General features: G+C 42.0%; 1 protein-coding gene across 1 annotated transcript in view; it reads right to left on the reverse strand.

The window, feature by feature from the left end:
* COL21A1 (collagen type XXI alpha 1 chain) overlaps nucleotides 1-16,591 on the reverse strand; it is a 140,904-nt gene that overhangs the window by 49,561 nt on the left and 74,752 nt on the right. The window contains exons 13-16 of the mRNA XM_054987749.1: nucleotides 11,537-11,590; nucleotides 9,895-9,948; nucleotides 8,316-8,369; nucleotides 8,180-8,233 (exon numbers count right to left, since the gene is read on the reverse strand). Coding sequence (XP_054843724.1) covers nucleotides 8,180-8,233; nucleotides 8,316-8,369; nucleotides 9,895-9,948; nucleotides 11,537-11,590 — 216 coding nt within the window. The remainder of the gene's footprint in view (nucleotides 1-8,179; nucleotides 8,234-8,315; nucleotides 8,370-9,894; nucleotides 9,949-11,536; nucleotides 11,591-16,591) is intronic.

Here is a 16,591-nt window from a genome sequence, read left to right on the forward strand (position 1 = left end):
TGCAGTTGCTTTTAAACAACCTGCGCTAACTTTCTTCTATCTCACTCTAACTATGGACACAGGAGGAGCATGAGAAACAGAAGCTGTTCCTATTAGATGGGCAGTACTATAGCAAGACAGAGAATGAAAAACAAAGGTCTTGAGTCCAGAAAGCTTCTTTCTTCAAAGTGGCCTCTTGCAACAATTTTCTCTGCCATGCAAGCTTAGGAATCCTCTTCTTGTCAGTTGCAATGGGAGAGCAGGGAAGGAGTCCTGATGGTCTCCTCAGCAAGAAAGACATGCATGAGAAGAGACATGCTGACTCCCTGGACCCTCCCCTCTGACAAGACACGGATGAAGTGAGGTGAAGAGCAAACCATGGTTGCACTGTCTGTTGTTTCACGCACCAAATTCAATTACCGACATTTCTTTTCTCATTTTCCCTCTTCAGAGTTCCCAAAGTTCTATCAAAGGACTGGAAACATACAGAAGATTGGTGGAAGGTTCTTGACTTGCAGCAAGAAGCTCTCAAGTTCTACCTTCCTAGTTCATTGAAGCAAAATCTACTGGAACTTCCTACTGGTCTAAATGGGAAGAGTAAGGGTTTTGCAGAACTGTCTGTGTATTATCATTCCTTTTTATGAGTATGATCATGAAATACAAAGATGTCCATGTTTATTTTTTGTCAGATTAATTCAAATATAAGCACAAGCACTAAAGAATTATCACCTTGGAAACTGATGTGGGGGAAGGGTGCAGTGAAAGTTTGGCCATGTGCTCAAGCTGTAATTTAGATGCTCTCCCGTCCCCAGTTTTTCAGTCACTTGTGGCTGTCCTTATTGTAGATGTATACTGACAAAATGCCAGAAGTACAAAAGGAAGCTCAGAGGGAAAGCATCTTCTTTGCATATACCAGGTCTGGTGCTCACCCCTTACATCTCCAGTTAAAAGGATCATTAACAAATGATGAAAAAGACATCCATCTGAGATTCTTAAGAGCTGCTGCCAGTCACAGTAAACAATATTCATCTTGACAGACCCACTGTCTGATTCACTCTACAGCTGCGTCCTGTCTTCAGGCCTGAGATACTGAACTAAAATGTATCTCGAGCTCCCTCTTGTACTCAAGCATGCTTTCCCATGTATAAAATGCATATAAACTGCATTAAATTTGAACACCATGTTTGTATAATTTACTGATTTCTCCCCCCTTCCTTGTGATCAGACAGATGATCTGGTCTCCAAACGTATTTGGAAGGGGAAACTGGGGAATACTACATGCAATTTTATACTCCATTATGATTTGGCACACGAGAATCAGGGTCCTGTGCAACTAGAGGCAGATGCATAGCACCATAAGGGGCCTCGTCTATTTCAACGAGTCCTTATATGCACCACACGCAGTGTTCTCAGGCAAGCAGCTCATATATGGCAAGCCCAACTACACTTCCCATTAAGACACCTAAGACTCTAAACAAAGAAAAAGGTTGGCTGGTTTTGAAAATCCATAGAGTCCTTAAATCCATTTCTATCTCAGCTGGCCTCCTGCCACTTTCTCTTAAACTGCTATAAATTGATAAAGTAAACAACATTTATAGTGAGAAATGTGTTCTTTGGGAGGCAGAATAGTCTACACATCATGAAATTAAATTTCTCCTGGTGTAGCACATTACCACATAATCTGATTATTTGGGAGAAGCTGCTCAGATGCTTTTGCAGTTGCTACAGATTGAAGAGTGCACCAATACCATCTCATTACTGGGTCGTATGACAGAAAACAACTCAATTTCAAATTATCATTCAAAGCAGTACGCAATCCAAAAATCAAGTAATGGTTGCTTTTACACAACAAATAAGTAACTGTTGGCCAAAGTAGGGCTTTGGATTGACACATTTCCCGAATTACTATTTCCAGGCAATCAAAACAGCTGACTCCTGTTAACACTAGCAGTTGACTATGGCACTATTTAGAAGCTACTTTCATAGATTAATCCTCCATGTAATAATATGCAAATAGAATGGAAGATTTTTTTTTTCTTCCAGTAGGATTAAAGTCCATAAAATCCACAAGAAAGAATGTTGCATATGTAGTGCTGGTTTGCTACTTAACAAACCACCCTTTCCCCACATCTTTCTTTTCCTTCCCTGTATCAAATTCTACCTTCCATCTTTAATCGGAGTCAAGCAATTTATCATCCTCTTCATTATTAATCACCAATATTAGGGCCGCTTGGAATTTAAAAACACAATCTGAAATCACTTTCAGACTCTGGTTTTAGGAATATCCTGGTTAGCTCACAAATAATGTTACTGCTGACCAACTCCCTATCATTCTTCAAGGTAAATGTACTCAAGGAAAGCAAGGGACAGGAGAATGTATTTTATGCAGCCTCTCAAAACAATGTGCCTACGGTGGTGTATGTTAAGAAAAGACAAAAGTTATAAATTAAACAACAAAGTCTGAGGACAAGGAAAGGAAAAAATATATTTTAAATAATAGTCAGAATTTTTCCTCTATAAATGCCTGAAAGAATAAGAATGTCTTCATCTGGAACCTACAGTTTAGGAGAGTATATGGACCAGGCAAATATATGCTAGAAAGGGATTCTACAGATAGGGACCCACAATGGGGAAAGGCCCTGCTTCTTTAATCACCTTCCTTGCTTCAGAAGGTGGAGCGTACAAAAAGCAGGCCCTTCATGGAAGCTGTTTATAGCCAGGAGCAAATGGTCTGTGATTAGGTTAAGAACCATTTATATTTATTTATTAGGGTACCTCTATTCTGCTCCCCCAGCCCCCCTAAAGGACCCAAGGCAGCTTGCAGAAATCTTCAAAATACAGAACTAGCAATTTAAAACAAAATAATTTAAATAAGATAAGCAAAGAAACACAATCCATCTTGGGCAGAACCTGGTTCACTTGAGCTGGCCACTGTATTTTGTGTTTCAGCTCACACCCAAGGGACCACACTTCTGGTCACACCAAAGCAAAGTACCTGCAAGAAGAGAAGAAAAACTCCACCGAGATCATACTCAGTAACGGCTAGCAAGCTAGCAGGATATTCCCAACTTTTTCCCCTGCTGGAACTGGCTCTGGCCACAACCAGCTCTTTGAACGACGCCCAGAAACAAATGGGAGTCAGAGTAAAGTCTATACTAGCAAGATACGTTTCAAATAACCTGCTCCATTCAGCAGCCGCTCCTGCTTCATTCCGTACTAACTGAAATTTCTGCATAGTCATCAAAGGCAACCTCAGGTAAAGCATACTGGTATTCTTTATTACAGCACTTAGCCAGTACATAAAACATAAGATTTAAGTGCACATTTTACAACCATTTAAAACATGAAGCATATAAGTATATACAATTTTAAAACATAATTTCCTAATATCTATCAAAATTTGTAAAAACCAGGAAGTCAGCATAGTTCTAAGCAAGCAACCGAAATGGAGGCCTAGGCTCTAATGGGCTTTAACGACCGGAGCACAAAATTTCGCTATCTGGTGTAATGCAGTAAAATCTGAGTTTGACAGCAGTTTCTCTAATTTTTTCTTATCTGAATGTTCTGAGATACCTTCCAGAAAGGGAATAATAAATCTCATACATGGTTGTTGTGGGAATAATAAATCTCATACATGCTTCCTTATAGAAAGGGCATCTCAGGAAAACATGTTCCTGGGTTTCAACCTCCCCAAGTATGCAAGGACACAGCCTCTCATTCCAAGGAATCTTATGGTAAAGCATACTTCAGTAGTCTAATCTAGATGCAATCAAAACACCACATCTTGCTTTTCCATAGAAGGAGTGCAACTTCTGGATGAACTTAAATCGGTTAGCATTCTTAAGTGCCACAGACAATTCTTGAGTTCATTTGTAGATATGAACCTAACAGCACTCTCAGATCATGAACCTTCTGTTCCAACGGGAGTATGACCCATCTAAGAGCAGAACCACAAGTGACAAAAGGCACTGATTGGACACTTGTCTGCTTCCCTCAAGTTTTGATGGGAAATGTAGGCATCCTGGTCTCGCAGCTTCGCTCTCTGACTGCTGTCCAATGGACTTTTCAACTGTCACTTGTCCAACATTCCACCAAGCTGCCTACATTTCCCATCAAAACTTGAGGGAAGCAGACAAGTGTCCAATCTGTGCCTTTTGTCACTTACGGTTCTGCTCTAAGACAGGCCGAGAACTCAATCCATGGGTCATCTATGGTGATCCAACAGGATCTCAATTTTCTGGACTAAGCTTCAGCTTACTGACCCTCATCTAGCCCATTATTATTCCATCTAAACATCTATTCGGAAGAGCTGAAAATCATCTAATGGCCCCAGATAAGCTGCGACTATTCTATAGTGCTCAAAATGTGCTGCAGTGACAGGATGATCACACAACATGCTTGTCAGCTTGTCTCCTTCAGCATGTGTTATTTTCACAGAACAGACATATTCAGACTAATTGTGTTGCATGGAGGGAGGGGCAATGCATTAAATCTGTCTGTACATGTAGGAAACTCTGCAACCAGGGAACAGCAACAGCATTCATCAAACCGTGCCAAATTCGGCTACAACTACAGAAATGAGGGTGAGATGTGCTGAATCTCATTTCTGCACCACTGTGAGAGATCAATGGAAAGAGACCAGGAAGAAAAAATGGAACTCACCCATATCACATAAAAGGATTTCATCTGGCATACCCCACAGAGGAACAGCCTCATGGGTATGACCATACCACAGGCCAAATCGTAGAAAGCATGGGTTTGGTGTGCAGTGAACTGTTTCTCATATTTTCCAGGAACAAATAGGTTTCTGAAATTTTCTAAGAAAATAAAGAAGACTCCAGCCGAAATCTCCAAAGAATCCTTCTGCTTGTTAAAAGCCTGATTTTGATTACAATAAGCCCAAAGTAAAGTGATGTTTTATAGAGAGCAGATGTTAAAAGGCAAGCTGACAACATTTTGTACTATAGTAGAAACAAGAGACTATTGCTTTCAGTTTTGAGCAAATTGGGGAAAAAAATGCTATAAACTCTTCCTATTCTCCAACCAAATCACCATCTGAATGACTAGAGAAAGTAATGCCTTCCAAACAAAGAGGGTACATTTAAAATCAGATTTTTTTAAAAAAAGGGATTGCACTTAGAGCAGTAACAGGAAAGACAAGGCAGAGCAATCTCATATGTACGTACATCTCATTGATTTCAAAAGCGCATAAGTACTAGAGTTTGGTTTACTTAAGGAAATTACTGAAATCAAAACATACTTTTAAAAAAAGAAACACCTACTAATACTAGTAAGATCGGCTAAGCATCTGCCCAGCTGCTAGTGAATTAAAGCGGAAACAACGTACATACTATTGTAATACTGGGACAGCCTTGCCAGAGTAATTTTTCTCCAGACTTAGTAGACGTTGTGTGTTAATTTGTTGAAAAGTTTGCAGGTAAACAACAAACACTGTGCATTAGAGGGTAACCTGGAATTGCTTTAGGACCCGACCACTAACCAGTATCATATTATGGGCAGAAGTTAACAGTGTTGCTGAGGGTATCTGTCTTTCTGGAAAACCATTTGTCTTGTTTTCTCCCCGAGGAATTACTATCACCATAAAATAACAGGTGGCTTCAGTCTCCATGCACAATGTTCATGGAGTGGCTGTACTCATATACCTTAGCTTGTCAAAAGGCCCTAATGCTACCGTCCCATCAGCTGTTGCATCCAAGAGGAATGGAACGCTTAAATTATTATTTCACTTCTCAGGCTCCACAACAGCACTGAATTTATACAGGGAAGCACATGTCTTTCCCAGGAGGGTTTTAATACAATTCCCAATTGTGGCAAGGCAGCCACTGTATGGCAGTAGAGGACTCCGTGGCATCCATTAGCAGTTTCTTGTAAAATAAACTTGATACTTCATCCACTTTAGATACCTGCGTGATGATGGTGTTCTTCCCTTCTCTACAACGCCTTATCTCTGCTTATAGAATAGAACTGTTGGTCTGCATCAGAAAAATCCCTGATGCTGCATCTGACAGGAAGGCTTGATGAATAAGTGGAAAGTCCATCCGGGGAGAGAACATACCACATTTCTGGACAGCCATGCAACTCTTCCAAGACAGCCCATCCACTTAGTCAGAAATCTGGCAGAACACAATAGCTTTGGCCTGCTGGTAGGAGTCATTTCAAATAGTCTCAAATGGATCAAGGGACCGCCGCCCCCCCCCCCCCACTAGACTCTAAGTGAGGGAATGAACCCGGACTCGTAGTTTCCCACAGGAAATAAGCCAATGGGGCTCTAGAATTCAAATAATCTATTTAAAAGACTCCTGAAATTGGTTCTTAGATCTGCCATCATTCAGAAATGAGGAAGAAGGCTGGATTCCACTGTTTCTAACACCAGCTACAGGGTATTGTAGATTATACTTGGAAACTCATTTAGTAGCCTGATTCATTAATTTCTCCGTGCTTATGTCTTCTGCCTAGTCATCAGTTGGACTGATTTTAATTCAAATGCCAACTTTCTCCTTTGGCTAAACGCTCCTCATGTTAAATATGAAATAAATTGCTACATTTCTTTGTGTATCCAGCCCATGTTCCTCAGCTCGCTCAGTACTGCTACCTCAGAGAATAAAGGAATTGATTTTCATGCGGACTTTTCTTTCACTTGCATAACTCCTGAGACTACAAGAGTTGACTGACTGCCAAAGCCAAAGGTGAAGGTATGCAGCAGCACTTGTCCTAAGGGGCAGCCAAAGCCCCTTTTTCATCTCCCCACCCCATAGGATGATCCAGCCCATTCCTCTACACAAAGAACATGTTGCAGGTTTACAGGCACCCTCCTCCCATTTCATGTATCAATTCCTTCTTTTGTTTCCTAGTTTGCTGCTATGTCTAAACTGGGCAACTACATCAGATACCACAGCATACTATGGTTAGAGCAATATAGAAACAGAGGAGAGAAATCACTACGGGAGAGTGAAGAGTGACATAACCAATAGCAGTTCAAGGAAGGCACCTCAGGAAATATTCCAACCCCCATCACTGAGTGCCACTAAAATGGAAAGCAGCACTCTTGTCGGTGGGCATCAGGAGAGAGTCACAGAGCTGCCAGGGACATGGCTACAGCACCATTTAGAAGTCCAACTAATAAATAACCAGAGGGAGAGAGCATGGGCACAGAGAGATTTCAGTAGCAGTGCACCACCCAGCTGCTCTGTTGCCACCTCCTCAGCCTATAACAGTGCTCAGTAGTGAAGGATGGGATATTCCGTGTGATCCATCCCATGAGAACACACTCAAAACCTCAGTACATTCCTGATCCTCCACACAGTACAGTATGTCGGATGGTTTGAAAAATCTAAGTCACAAGCAAATTGTCCCTTCTTACTGCTGATTGCCACCTTGGGGTTGGGTGGTGGTTTTCCACAAGCTGGTTTGGCAAGAGATCCTGAAGGTGTTTCACCATCTTCTGGGCATGGAGCAGGGGTCACTGGGGCAGTCAGGGGGTATTTGTGAATTTCCTGCATTGTGCAGGGGGTTGGAATAGATGACCCTAGATTCTATGAGTCTACATTATGAAATATGCAGAATAAAGGTCTATTATATTGTTAGGACATAACAGCAACAGAAAGCTAACAAATTCTTTTGCATTATGTTTTTAATTGTACCATACCTCCATTAATTCAAAGTTAGCTTCCATATTCATCAAAGAGATGTAAGAACTGCTTAGTAATTTTCAATACTGCCATTATTACATTAAATCTATATCTATATAATCTGGTTCTGTTTCAAGAAACTAACATTATTGCTAAAAAATTATATATAGCCCCAACAAATATATTCAAATGATCAGATGGGGGGATTTCTGTGTATTTCAGTAGTTAAGATGTTTGCAGGCTGTTAAAATGGTTCATCTTTCTGTACAAGTAAACGGCTACTAACACTTGAAGTCACTGGCAAGTGTGCAAACGCACAGTTCATGTGTACTTGTTCACACACTTCCATACATGCATATGTTTTAGGGCAGTGAACATATGTTCAAACCACTTTTACTACACTTAAATGTTACATCTGTCTTCACACCCTCGTCCCTTTTCCTTCCTGCATACTTACACTCACATATAGCCACACACATATTAAGAATGTACAAAAGTATACACATTTAAAATAATTCTTTATTCAAGTTATTTATATAGTATTCAAATACCTTAAAACCTGGGCTCCCAGGCGTTCCATCCTTTCCGCTTCTCCCAGATTCCCCCTGCGGTAATAGGAAAGATACTGGCATTCATGATACAGAACAGCAATGGAAAATGCAAAGGCAAAAATCCACAAAAACTTACAGGCCGGCCAGGAATTCCTGGAAATCCTGCTTCACCCTTTTCTCCTTTTGCACCCTGCCAAAAAAAAATTAGAAACTAACAAACAAGACAACTATATTGTTTGAGCACCAGCCAATACTTCAACAGTGTCTAAGAAAATAGGTAACTCGTAAGACAACGTTCAGATATACGCTGCAAGGGCAAGTCAGTTCATCAGTTTGTAACATGGTCACAGCAAGACATATTGATCCAATGCTGAGCAAATTAGGACACCAGCACTATATAACTACATGGCATGCCCAGGCAGGAAGAGGGCAGGCTGTGGCAGCATTACAGGGGAGAATAGAGCCTGCTAGTTTATACGACAAGCCCACCAGTCACAAGACAGGTATACTTCCATCTCTAGAGCAATCACTGCTCTTGTCCGCTGGCCTCATCCTGAACAGCAGTTTACTTAGGAAAACAGGAGGCTTCAACATGCCACATGGGCTCCAGTCTAAGAACCAACACAGACAGCCTCGCTACAAGTGACATTTTATACGTGAAGGGCACTTGATCATTTTCGCAAGTCTTTCTGGGAACTGAAGTCCCTCTCCCCCACCCCTTTTCCTTCTGTTCCTTCCCCTCTCTGTTAGAATGGCTGCCTGAAGAGACAGAGAAAGCCTACGCCAACAGCAGCTTTTGCAAATCGTCTTGCTGGGGGGTAGGGGATGCTCTGGAGAAAGCTGACATGTCGGTGAAGTCCTAGTGTCCTTCCCCTCTCTGTTAGAACTGTTAGAATCGCTGCCTGAAAAGTCAGAGAAAGCCTGCGGCAACAGCAGCTTTTGCAAATCGTTCCTCCAGTCACAAGCCTGCTCCCAACGATCTTTGGGGGTGGGCAGCTGCAACTTTCTCAGCTTTCTCCAGAGCATTCCCCCCCCCCTCCGCGAGCAAGACGATTTGCAAATGCTGCTGTTGCCGTAGGCTCTCTCTGTCTCTTCAGGCAGCCATTCTAACAGAGAGGGGAAGGAACAGAAGGAAAAGGGGGGGGAGGGATTTCAGTTCCCAGAAAGACTCGCGAAAATGATCAAGTGCCCTTCACGTGTAGAATGTCACTTTTGGCGAGGCTCAGAAAGGGGTGGTTTTTTTACAAGTTATGTAAATAAAAGGTGCAACTGTGGCCATCTAGGTCAAGTACTGATCCTCACAACAGGGATACTTTTGCCCCCATCAGACGTGTGGACATGCCCTTCAGCACTAGAGATCATCACAATATTCTCCCTTACATTTATTTTAAAGAATGCTGCAAATATTGAGCTATTTAGCATTCTCAGCTATTTCCAGACCTTCTGCTGAAAATCAAGAGTAACAGTTTGCAGTCCTCGATACTGAAGAAACCAAACTACTCTTTAATTCCACAGGCAGGACAACTACTGCCCTAGTGTTCCACAGGACACACTGACACACAGGATCAACACTAACCCCATCACCATTTCATTCACTCAAATGATGTATTTCTGACACTGCACCTCACACCCAGCAGCAACATCAAAAGCATTCCAATATAATGTAAGCAATATACAAAGTGGTAATACAAGTCACTTCTTTAATGAAAACTCACTTTTTTCCCGTAAATTCCTGGCAGGCCTTGATCTCCTTTAGGTCCCCTGTCACCCTTGATCAAAATACATATACAGGGAATCAATCTCTTTTATTTCAAAACGTAATAGAACAATGATCATCATAATGAAAAAACCTTGCAATCCCACAAAGTTGGCATATTATGTGTTAAACATTGTACCATATTTTGGATGAATGCAGGTAAAACAGTTTAAGTGGCATGGAATTGGTCTGGACACCTTTCTATCATCCTGTGAACAAATACTCCAGAATACGCTGGGGCCCCGAGACTTAACTAAGTGGCTCAGTTTGCAGCTTTGGGGGAGCGGGGAGAGAAGAGACACGGAGCATGGTGGCTGCCGTGGCTGCTGGCCTTCAATCAGTTTGAATTCCCCAGCCACCCAATCAGGTGGCCAGAACGGCAGGGCCTGGCGCCAGACTGGAGGGACACTGTTTTCCCTCCATCCCGGCAGTTGTGCACATAAGCCGTCTCCACCCCGCCTTCCCTCACTTCACTTGTAGATCGCGATTCCCAACCAGCCCTCCCTACATTTGATGGTTTGGGTTTTACTTTGCAGTGGTTCTTTGAGGGGTTCTTTTTGTCACAACTTTGTCTGGTGGTCTGGCATTGAGATCACATCCCTTTGGGGGGAGGCAGTGTCTGCATTCCCAGTCTCTCCATTAAGGGGGTTCCCATAAGGAATCTTGGAAGTGAGTTATGGTGGTGCATGCCCAGCTCGGGAGCTGCCGGGGCATATTCACTCTCAGGTGGCAGAAGAATCACACAGGGTTGTACATCCATATGATCACCCGTTTGCTGTCACTCTTTGGTTTCCTTGGGGTGTCACCAGCTGGTAGGTAGGTCAGCTGATGCTTGGGAGAACTGGCGATGCCTATGCATCGCTAACGCTCCTCTCAGCTGTAATTTAATAAAGTTGTGGCCATTTTCTACTCCAGCCAAATTGTCTGTGTTTGTGTTTGTTGCCGTGCTCCCTTCCTCTCCTCCCCATTAGCACTGGGCCGCAATCTGGGTTCATCATTAAACAATCTCTAACATCATTTAGAACATACACTTGCCTTCACCTTTTGTAGCTTAGCCTTCTTTAAAACATAAGGTAACTCCAAACAATCCTATTTAGATGAATGAAAACCCAAGTTCTTCCACTGCATGAGATCCATTCATGATAGTTAAGGGATACCATAGCAAATTTAATATAAAAAGACTAGAAACATGTAACAGGTTCTCAGATATGCATTAAAGTTTCAGTCAATCTTCAGAATATTTTAAAGAAAGGTTTCAGTATTAATCTAAATCACAAGATAAGAGTCAGTCAGAATCTATTCCTGGTCATTTGGATGATTTCTATAGCAGGGGAAATAGCAGTGCACATAGCACTATATCACAGCTCCTTTGAGGGAACAAGTTGCTGAATCAGACAGACAGAAAGAAGCCATCCTGTGCCCCTGACCTTAGCCGATCTACTTGCCTACCAATATTGCTGAATAACATTTCAGTTCAGAACTACTGAAGACCAACTTTGAGTTGTGTTCATTTCGAATGAAATACAGAGTGCTGTTTTTGTAAATCTCTTTATACTTTTTTAACATCCTACCCATTGTTACAAGAAGCATTTGGTTTGAACCTTAGATGCTGGCATTCCATGCAATCCAGGGAAACCTGGAAGTCCACGTTCGCCCTAGGGGGGGGAAAAGCAAAAACCATGAGTAAGAACAAAAAGAGTAAGAGTGAAAAGAAAGCATCACTTCCTGAGCACAGATTTAATTGGTCTGTATGGACATAGTATGTAATCTCATTATTTTACCCCTACATCCCCAAAGCTTCTCATTGACACTAAAATATAGTTTTCTATAATCTGTCCACGACTCCCAGATTTTCAGCCTTAGAAAGTGACACATAGAATCAGACACAGAGTTCAATGCTCTAGCTATAAAATTAACAAGGGCTCAAACATCTGCTAGTTGCAGCACTCAATGACAGCTTACATTCAACCAGGAAAACACTATTCAAAATGCACAAAAAGCACAGTGACAATAGCAATAATAATAATATTTGATCTATATACCGCCCTTCGGGACAACTTAATGCCCACTCAGAGCCGTTTACAAAGTATGTTATTATTACCCTCACAACAATCATGCTGTGAGATAGGTAGGGCTTAGAGAGCTCTGAAAGAACCAAGACTGACCCAAGGTCACTCAGCTGGCTTCAAGCGGAAGAGTGGGGAATCAAACCCAGTTCTCCAGATTAGAGTCCTGCCACTCTTAACCACTACACCAAACAAGAACGTACTTTTGGACACTTTGGACACCTTTGGATAGGGATGTGTAAGTAAGCCTCGGTGAGCTCTATCAAGGTGAGGAAGTCCCTAGATCGCAGAGCCTCGGAGATGAAACGCAGTGTTTCCATTTGGAAGTGCTTCAGTTTTATGAATTCAACCTAACAAATGTTAGGTCCAAGATCGCTCTCCAATCTCCATTTTTCTTTGGTACTGTAAAAAAGATGGAATAGACCCCAAGGACTGCCTCGTGGCAGTCAACAGTCTATTGCTCTGATGTCCAGTAAGTGCTGGATTGCCCTCTGAGTAATTAGGTTCCGCCGGGGGTCTTTGCAAACAGGGGACCTGAGGAATCGATCCGGTAGGCAGGTTTTGAATTCGATGACATATCCTTGGGAGACTACTTTGAGGGTCCATGCATCTGATTTTGACCCTTTCCATACTTAATGAAACAGCTGTAGTCTCCCTCCTACTGGGGCCCAATCCGAGTCAGGACTTTGGATCTTTGGGGTCAAAGTCCTGTCTGTCCCCTCCGTGTTGTGGATGCTTGTAGGATCTGGAGCCAAAGGAACTCTTTTTGTGGCCTGCCTTGGACGGGTTCCAAAAGGATGTTTGGTTTTCTTAGCGTGCACTGGGAACGAAAGGGCTGTGTACTGTAGAGACGTCTGTCCATCCTTTGGTCATGCCCTTTTCTTTTCACGAGACTTCTGAGCAGCCTTGGTGGGCCAGTGAGCTTCTGTACGGCGCTGCTTGTTGGGGGGGAGGGGGGACTGCTCACTAGGCGCTCTAGAGGTAGGTTGACAGAACTTTATAATCTCTTCCTTCATTGTCTCTCTCAGGAGGGAAAATTCCCTTGTTGTAACTGCCTGAGGTTGCTAGGTACATTACCTGCCCTTGCTTCAATGTTTTCAGCAGGAGGCAGAGTCCCATCGGCCTGGGAATGGCCCGCTGTGCTGTCTCCCAGAGGGAGGGTGGCAATCACATCTTTTGGAGCCATGCGGGTCTTGGCACAAGTGCCACTGCCATTTCCCGCCTTTTCCATGGCTTTTCTTTTGGCGCCTTTCTCAGCCTCCTGGCAGAGACGTGCTGCAGATCCCGGCTCCTGGAGTCTTCTGCGGTGTTTTTTAGAAGTACTTGGCTTGGAAGTCGGAAAGGTGCTGGGATTCCATTCCAGCCCCAGGGGCATGACGATACCAGGAGGATCAATCAGTTCTTCAGTCGGGGTTGCCGCTGTCGAAGCTTCTTCCTTGGTGTCCATGAAACTCCCTTCGGAATCTCTGGATTCTGTATCACTTTCGTTCCAACGATCGATACAAAAAGGAGGAGGGGGAGAGGTATAGTGAAGTTGAGAGGAATGAGAAGGCAGAGTTGTTAAGAATAGAAGCAGCAAGGAAGAAAGAGGAAGCAATCTGAGAAGTGAGAAGCTGAAATCAAGTAAGTAAGGGAAGAAAGGCAGAAGCATCTGCCTAGTCAACTGCTCTCCCTGGAAGCAGGAAAGAACTGGAGAAAGGGATGTTCCGGGCGCCAACAGGAAGGTGGAAGAAAAATCAACTTCCTGCCTCCCTGACTGGGAAAAGGAAACACCCAAGATGTCCTCCACCTCAGAGGGAGAAGTACCCAGGATTCATGTGGGCCTATTTCTCTACCAGGAAAATCAAGATCTTTTGAGACAGTCTAATCTGTCAGAGGCATTTTACAATCATATTAAAGATTTATTTAGAAAAGCCACTGATTTAGGATGACATATATATTTAATAAACGCAAATAACAATTAGAAGAGTTTAAATTGGTAGAGATTTGTGTCTGTATGGAGAAAAAATTATTATAAAAATCTGTTTATGAGTCTGGCCACACCATTGTTTATTTTCAATGCCAAAAGACTTCTTCCAAACATGGAAGTTCTAATGATCACCAAGACGACCCAAGAAACAAAGGCTTCCCTGTTCACTACAGGTGTCATGGAAGTATTCAAACCCATCACCTTTATTTATTTATGTACATTATTTATAGTCTGCCTTTCTCACTGAAACTGAGGGCAGATTGCATAGTGTAAATCAATATGATCAACAGCTGGAACATTCAATAAACAAGGCTATAGGGTATGCAAGTGTAAATTTGCAGAGATCTGAAAACAAAGAGAAATTTGATACAGAGCTAAAACAGAGTATAAGCAATCAAACTTGACATTAAATAACATAAAAATTACTCACAGAAGGAACATACTGCAACAGAAAGTACGCAGTTGTATAGGCTGCAATCCCTATCCCTTTACCAATGCATCTCTTCGAACCATTTCCTTAGAGTACAGCCCTCCTACCTTAATAAAAAAGCCTTCTTAAATAATTCAGTTTTGTACAGTTTGCAAAAAGCCAGGCTGCCCTCCTAACTTCATAAAGCAGGCCACTCCATAAGGTCAGATGGAGGCCATCAATTAAATCCATCAGAGCCATCTCTGCCAAGACTTAACTGTGTTTGCAGGGCTTCATTTAGCATTAACAGGGATTTATCATAGCCATAAAATAATCCCCAATGGGAATTTATCATGGCCATAAGAACGTAAGAAGATCCCTGCTGCATCAGACTAGTGGCGCATCTATTCCAGCATCCTTTCTCACGCAGTCACTCTGGAGAGCCAAAAACAGGACATAGAGCCCAAGGCCTTCCCCTGAAGTTTGCTCCTAGCACTGGCATTCAGAGGCTTTTTGCCTCTGAATGCGGATGTTTCTTTTAGGCAGCATGGCTAATAGACACTGATAGACTTATCCTCCGCGAATCTGTCTACATTTAAAGTCTCTATGCCTGTTCCTATCACTACATCCTCTGGCAGTAAATTACACATTTTAATCGCTTACTGCGTAAGTATTTCCTTTTGTCCGTCCCAAATCTTTTGCCCACAATTTCATGCTTGTTCATTTTCTCAAAGAACTCTAAAAGGTGAGTGGGGCAGAACTGCCATTTGCAGAAACCATACTGATTTTCCCTCAGCGGGCTTTGTTCCTTTATGTGCCTAATAATTATATCTTTTTTATTATTGAATACTTTTTATTTTATTAATAAGTTTAAAATCCTAATAAAAAGGGAAGAGAAAAAAGAAAAATAAAGAAGGAGAGGTAAAAAACAAAGAGAAAAAGGAAGATTCTATCTTTGATTACAGTTTCTACTAATTTGCTGGAACAGAATTAGGCTAACTGGCCTGTAGTTTCCTGGTTCCCTCTTGACTCCTTTTAAAGATTTATGTAACATGCTATTCTCCAGGCTTCTGGTATAGTGGCTGATTTTAGTGACAAGTTACATATACATCAATGATCTCATATTTGATTTCCCTAAGAACTCTTGGATATATGCTATCAGAACCTGGAGACTCACTGGTTTGTAATTTCCCCATTAGGCTTAGAAGTTCATCTTACATCAGTTTGACTCAATTCTTCAGTTTCCATTCCTGAAAATAGTGGCTGTCCCCTGGGTACATGCCCCATACTTTTCATAATGAACACAAAGAATTCATTTAGCTTTTATGTTATCTTCCTTCAGTAATCCTTTTATTCTTTGGTCATCCAAACGTGCAAATGCTTCTTTGGTTGGTTTCCTGCTCTGGATATATTTAAAGAACTGTTTGTTTGCCTTGATACTTTTAGCAATCTGCTCCTCTAACATACACTTCTTTTGCCAAAGACCCTGTACTCCCTTCTACTTACTTTTGCTTTTTATGGCTTCTTGACTTAAGTCATTAGCCATGCAGGCATCCTTTTGGACAGGAACTTTTCCCTATGGAAATGGCAATGCCTTCTATCTGTGCTTCAATTAGTGTGGTTTTAAATAGCTTCCATGCATCCTCTAGGGATGTGACTCTCTTGTGGTTCCCTCTCAGCTTCCTTCTAACTAGTCCCTTTGATTTTGTAAAATTGCCACTTTTGAAATCAAATGTCACTGTTTTGAACTTTAGGGGTAACTTCGTATTTACATGGATGCTGAACTTAATAGTATTGTGGTCACTGTTCCCAATTAGTACAACAGCATCTACATCTCACGCCAGATATCATGCCGCACTCAGAAGCAAGTCCAAGATCACTACACCCCTGGTTGGCTCTGGCACCAACCGTTCCATTGCACAGTCATCATGATGTATATGAATCTCATTTGTAAAGCATGACTTAAGCACATGTTTACCCAGTCAATCTAAGGGTAGTAGCAGTCATCCAGTATCACAACATTATCTGTTTAATCACCTCCCATATTTCCTTCTCCATCTTAAGATCCACTTCAAGAGTTTGATCAGGCCGGCAATAGTTCATCCCCACTTTTAAGTAACCATTAGATTGCAGTATCTCCACCCATATGACTTCTGTCAAGGAGTTTATTCCCCTATTGTTTTCTGCCTTAAACATCTCTGTGTTCTGTATG

The sequence above is a fragment of the Eublepharis macularius genome, chromosome 1 (genome assembly GCF_028583425.1).
Source record: "Eublepharis macularius isolate TG4126 chromosome 1, MPM_Emac_v1.0, whole genome shotgun sequence".
NCBI lineage: Eukaryota > Metazoa > Chordata > Lepidosauria > Squamata > Eublepharidae > Eublepharis > Eublepharis macularius.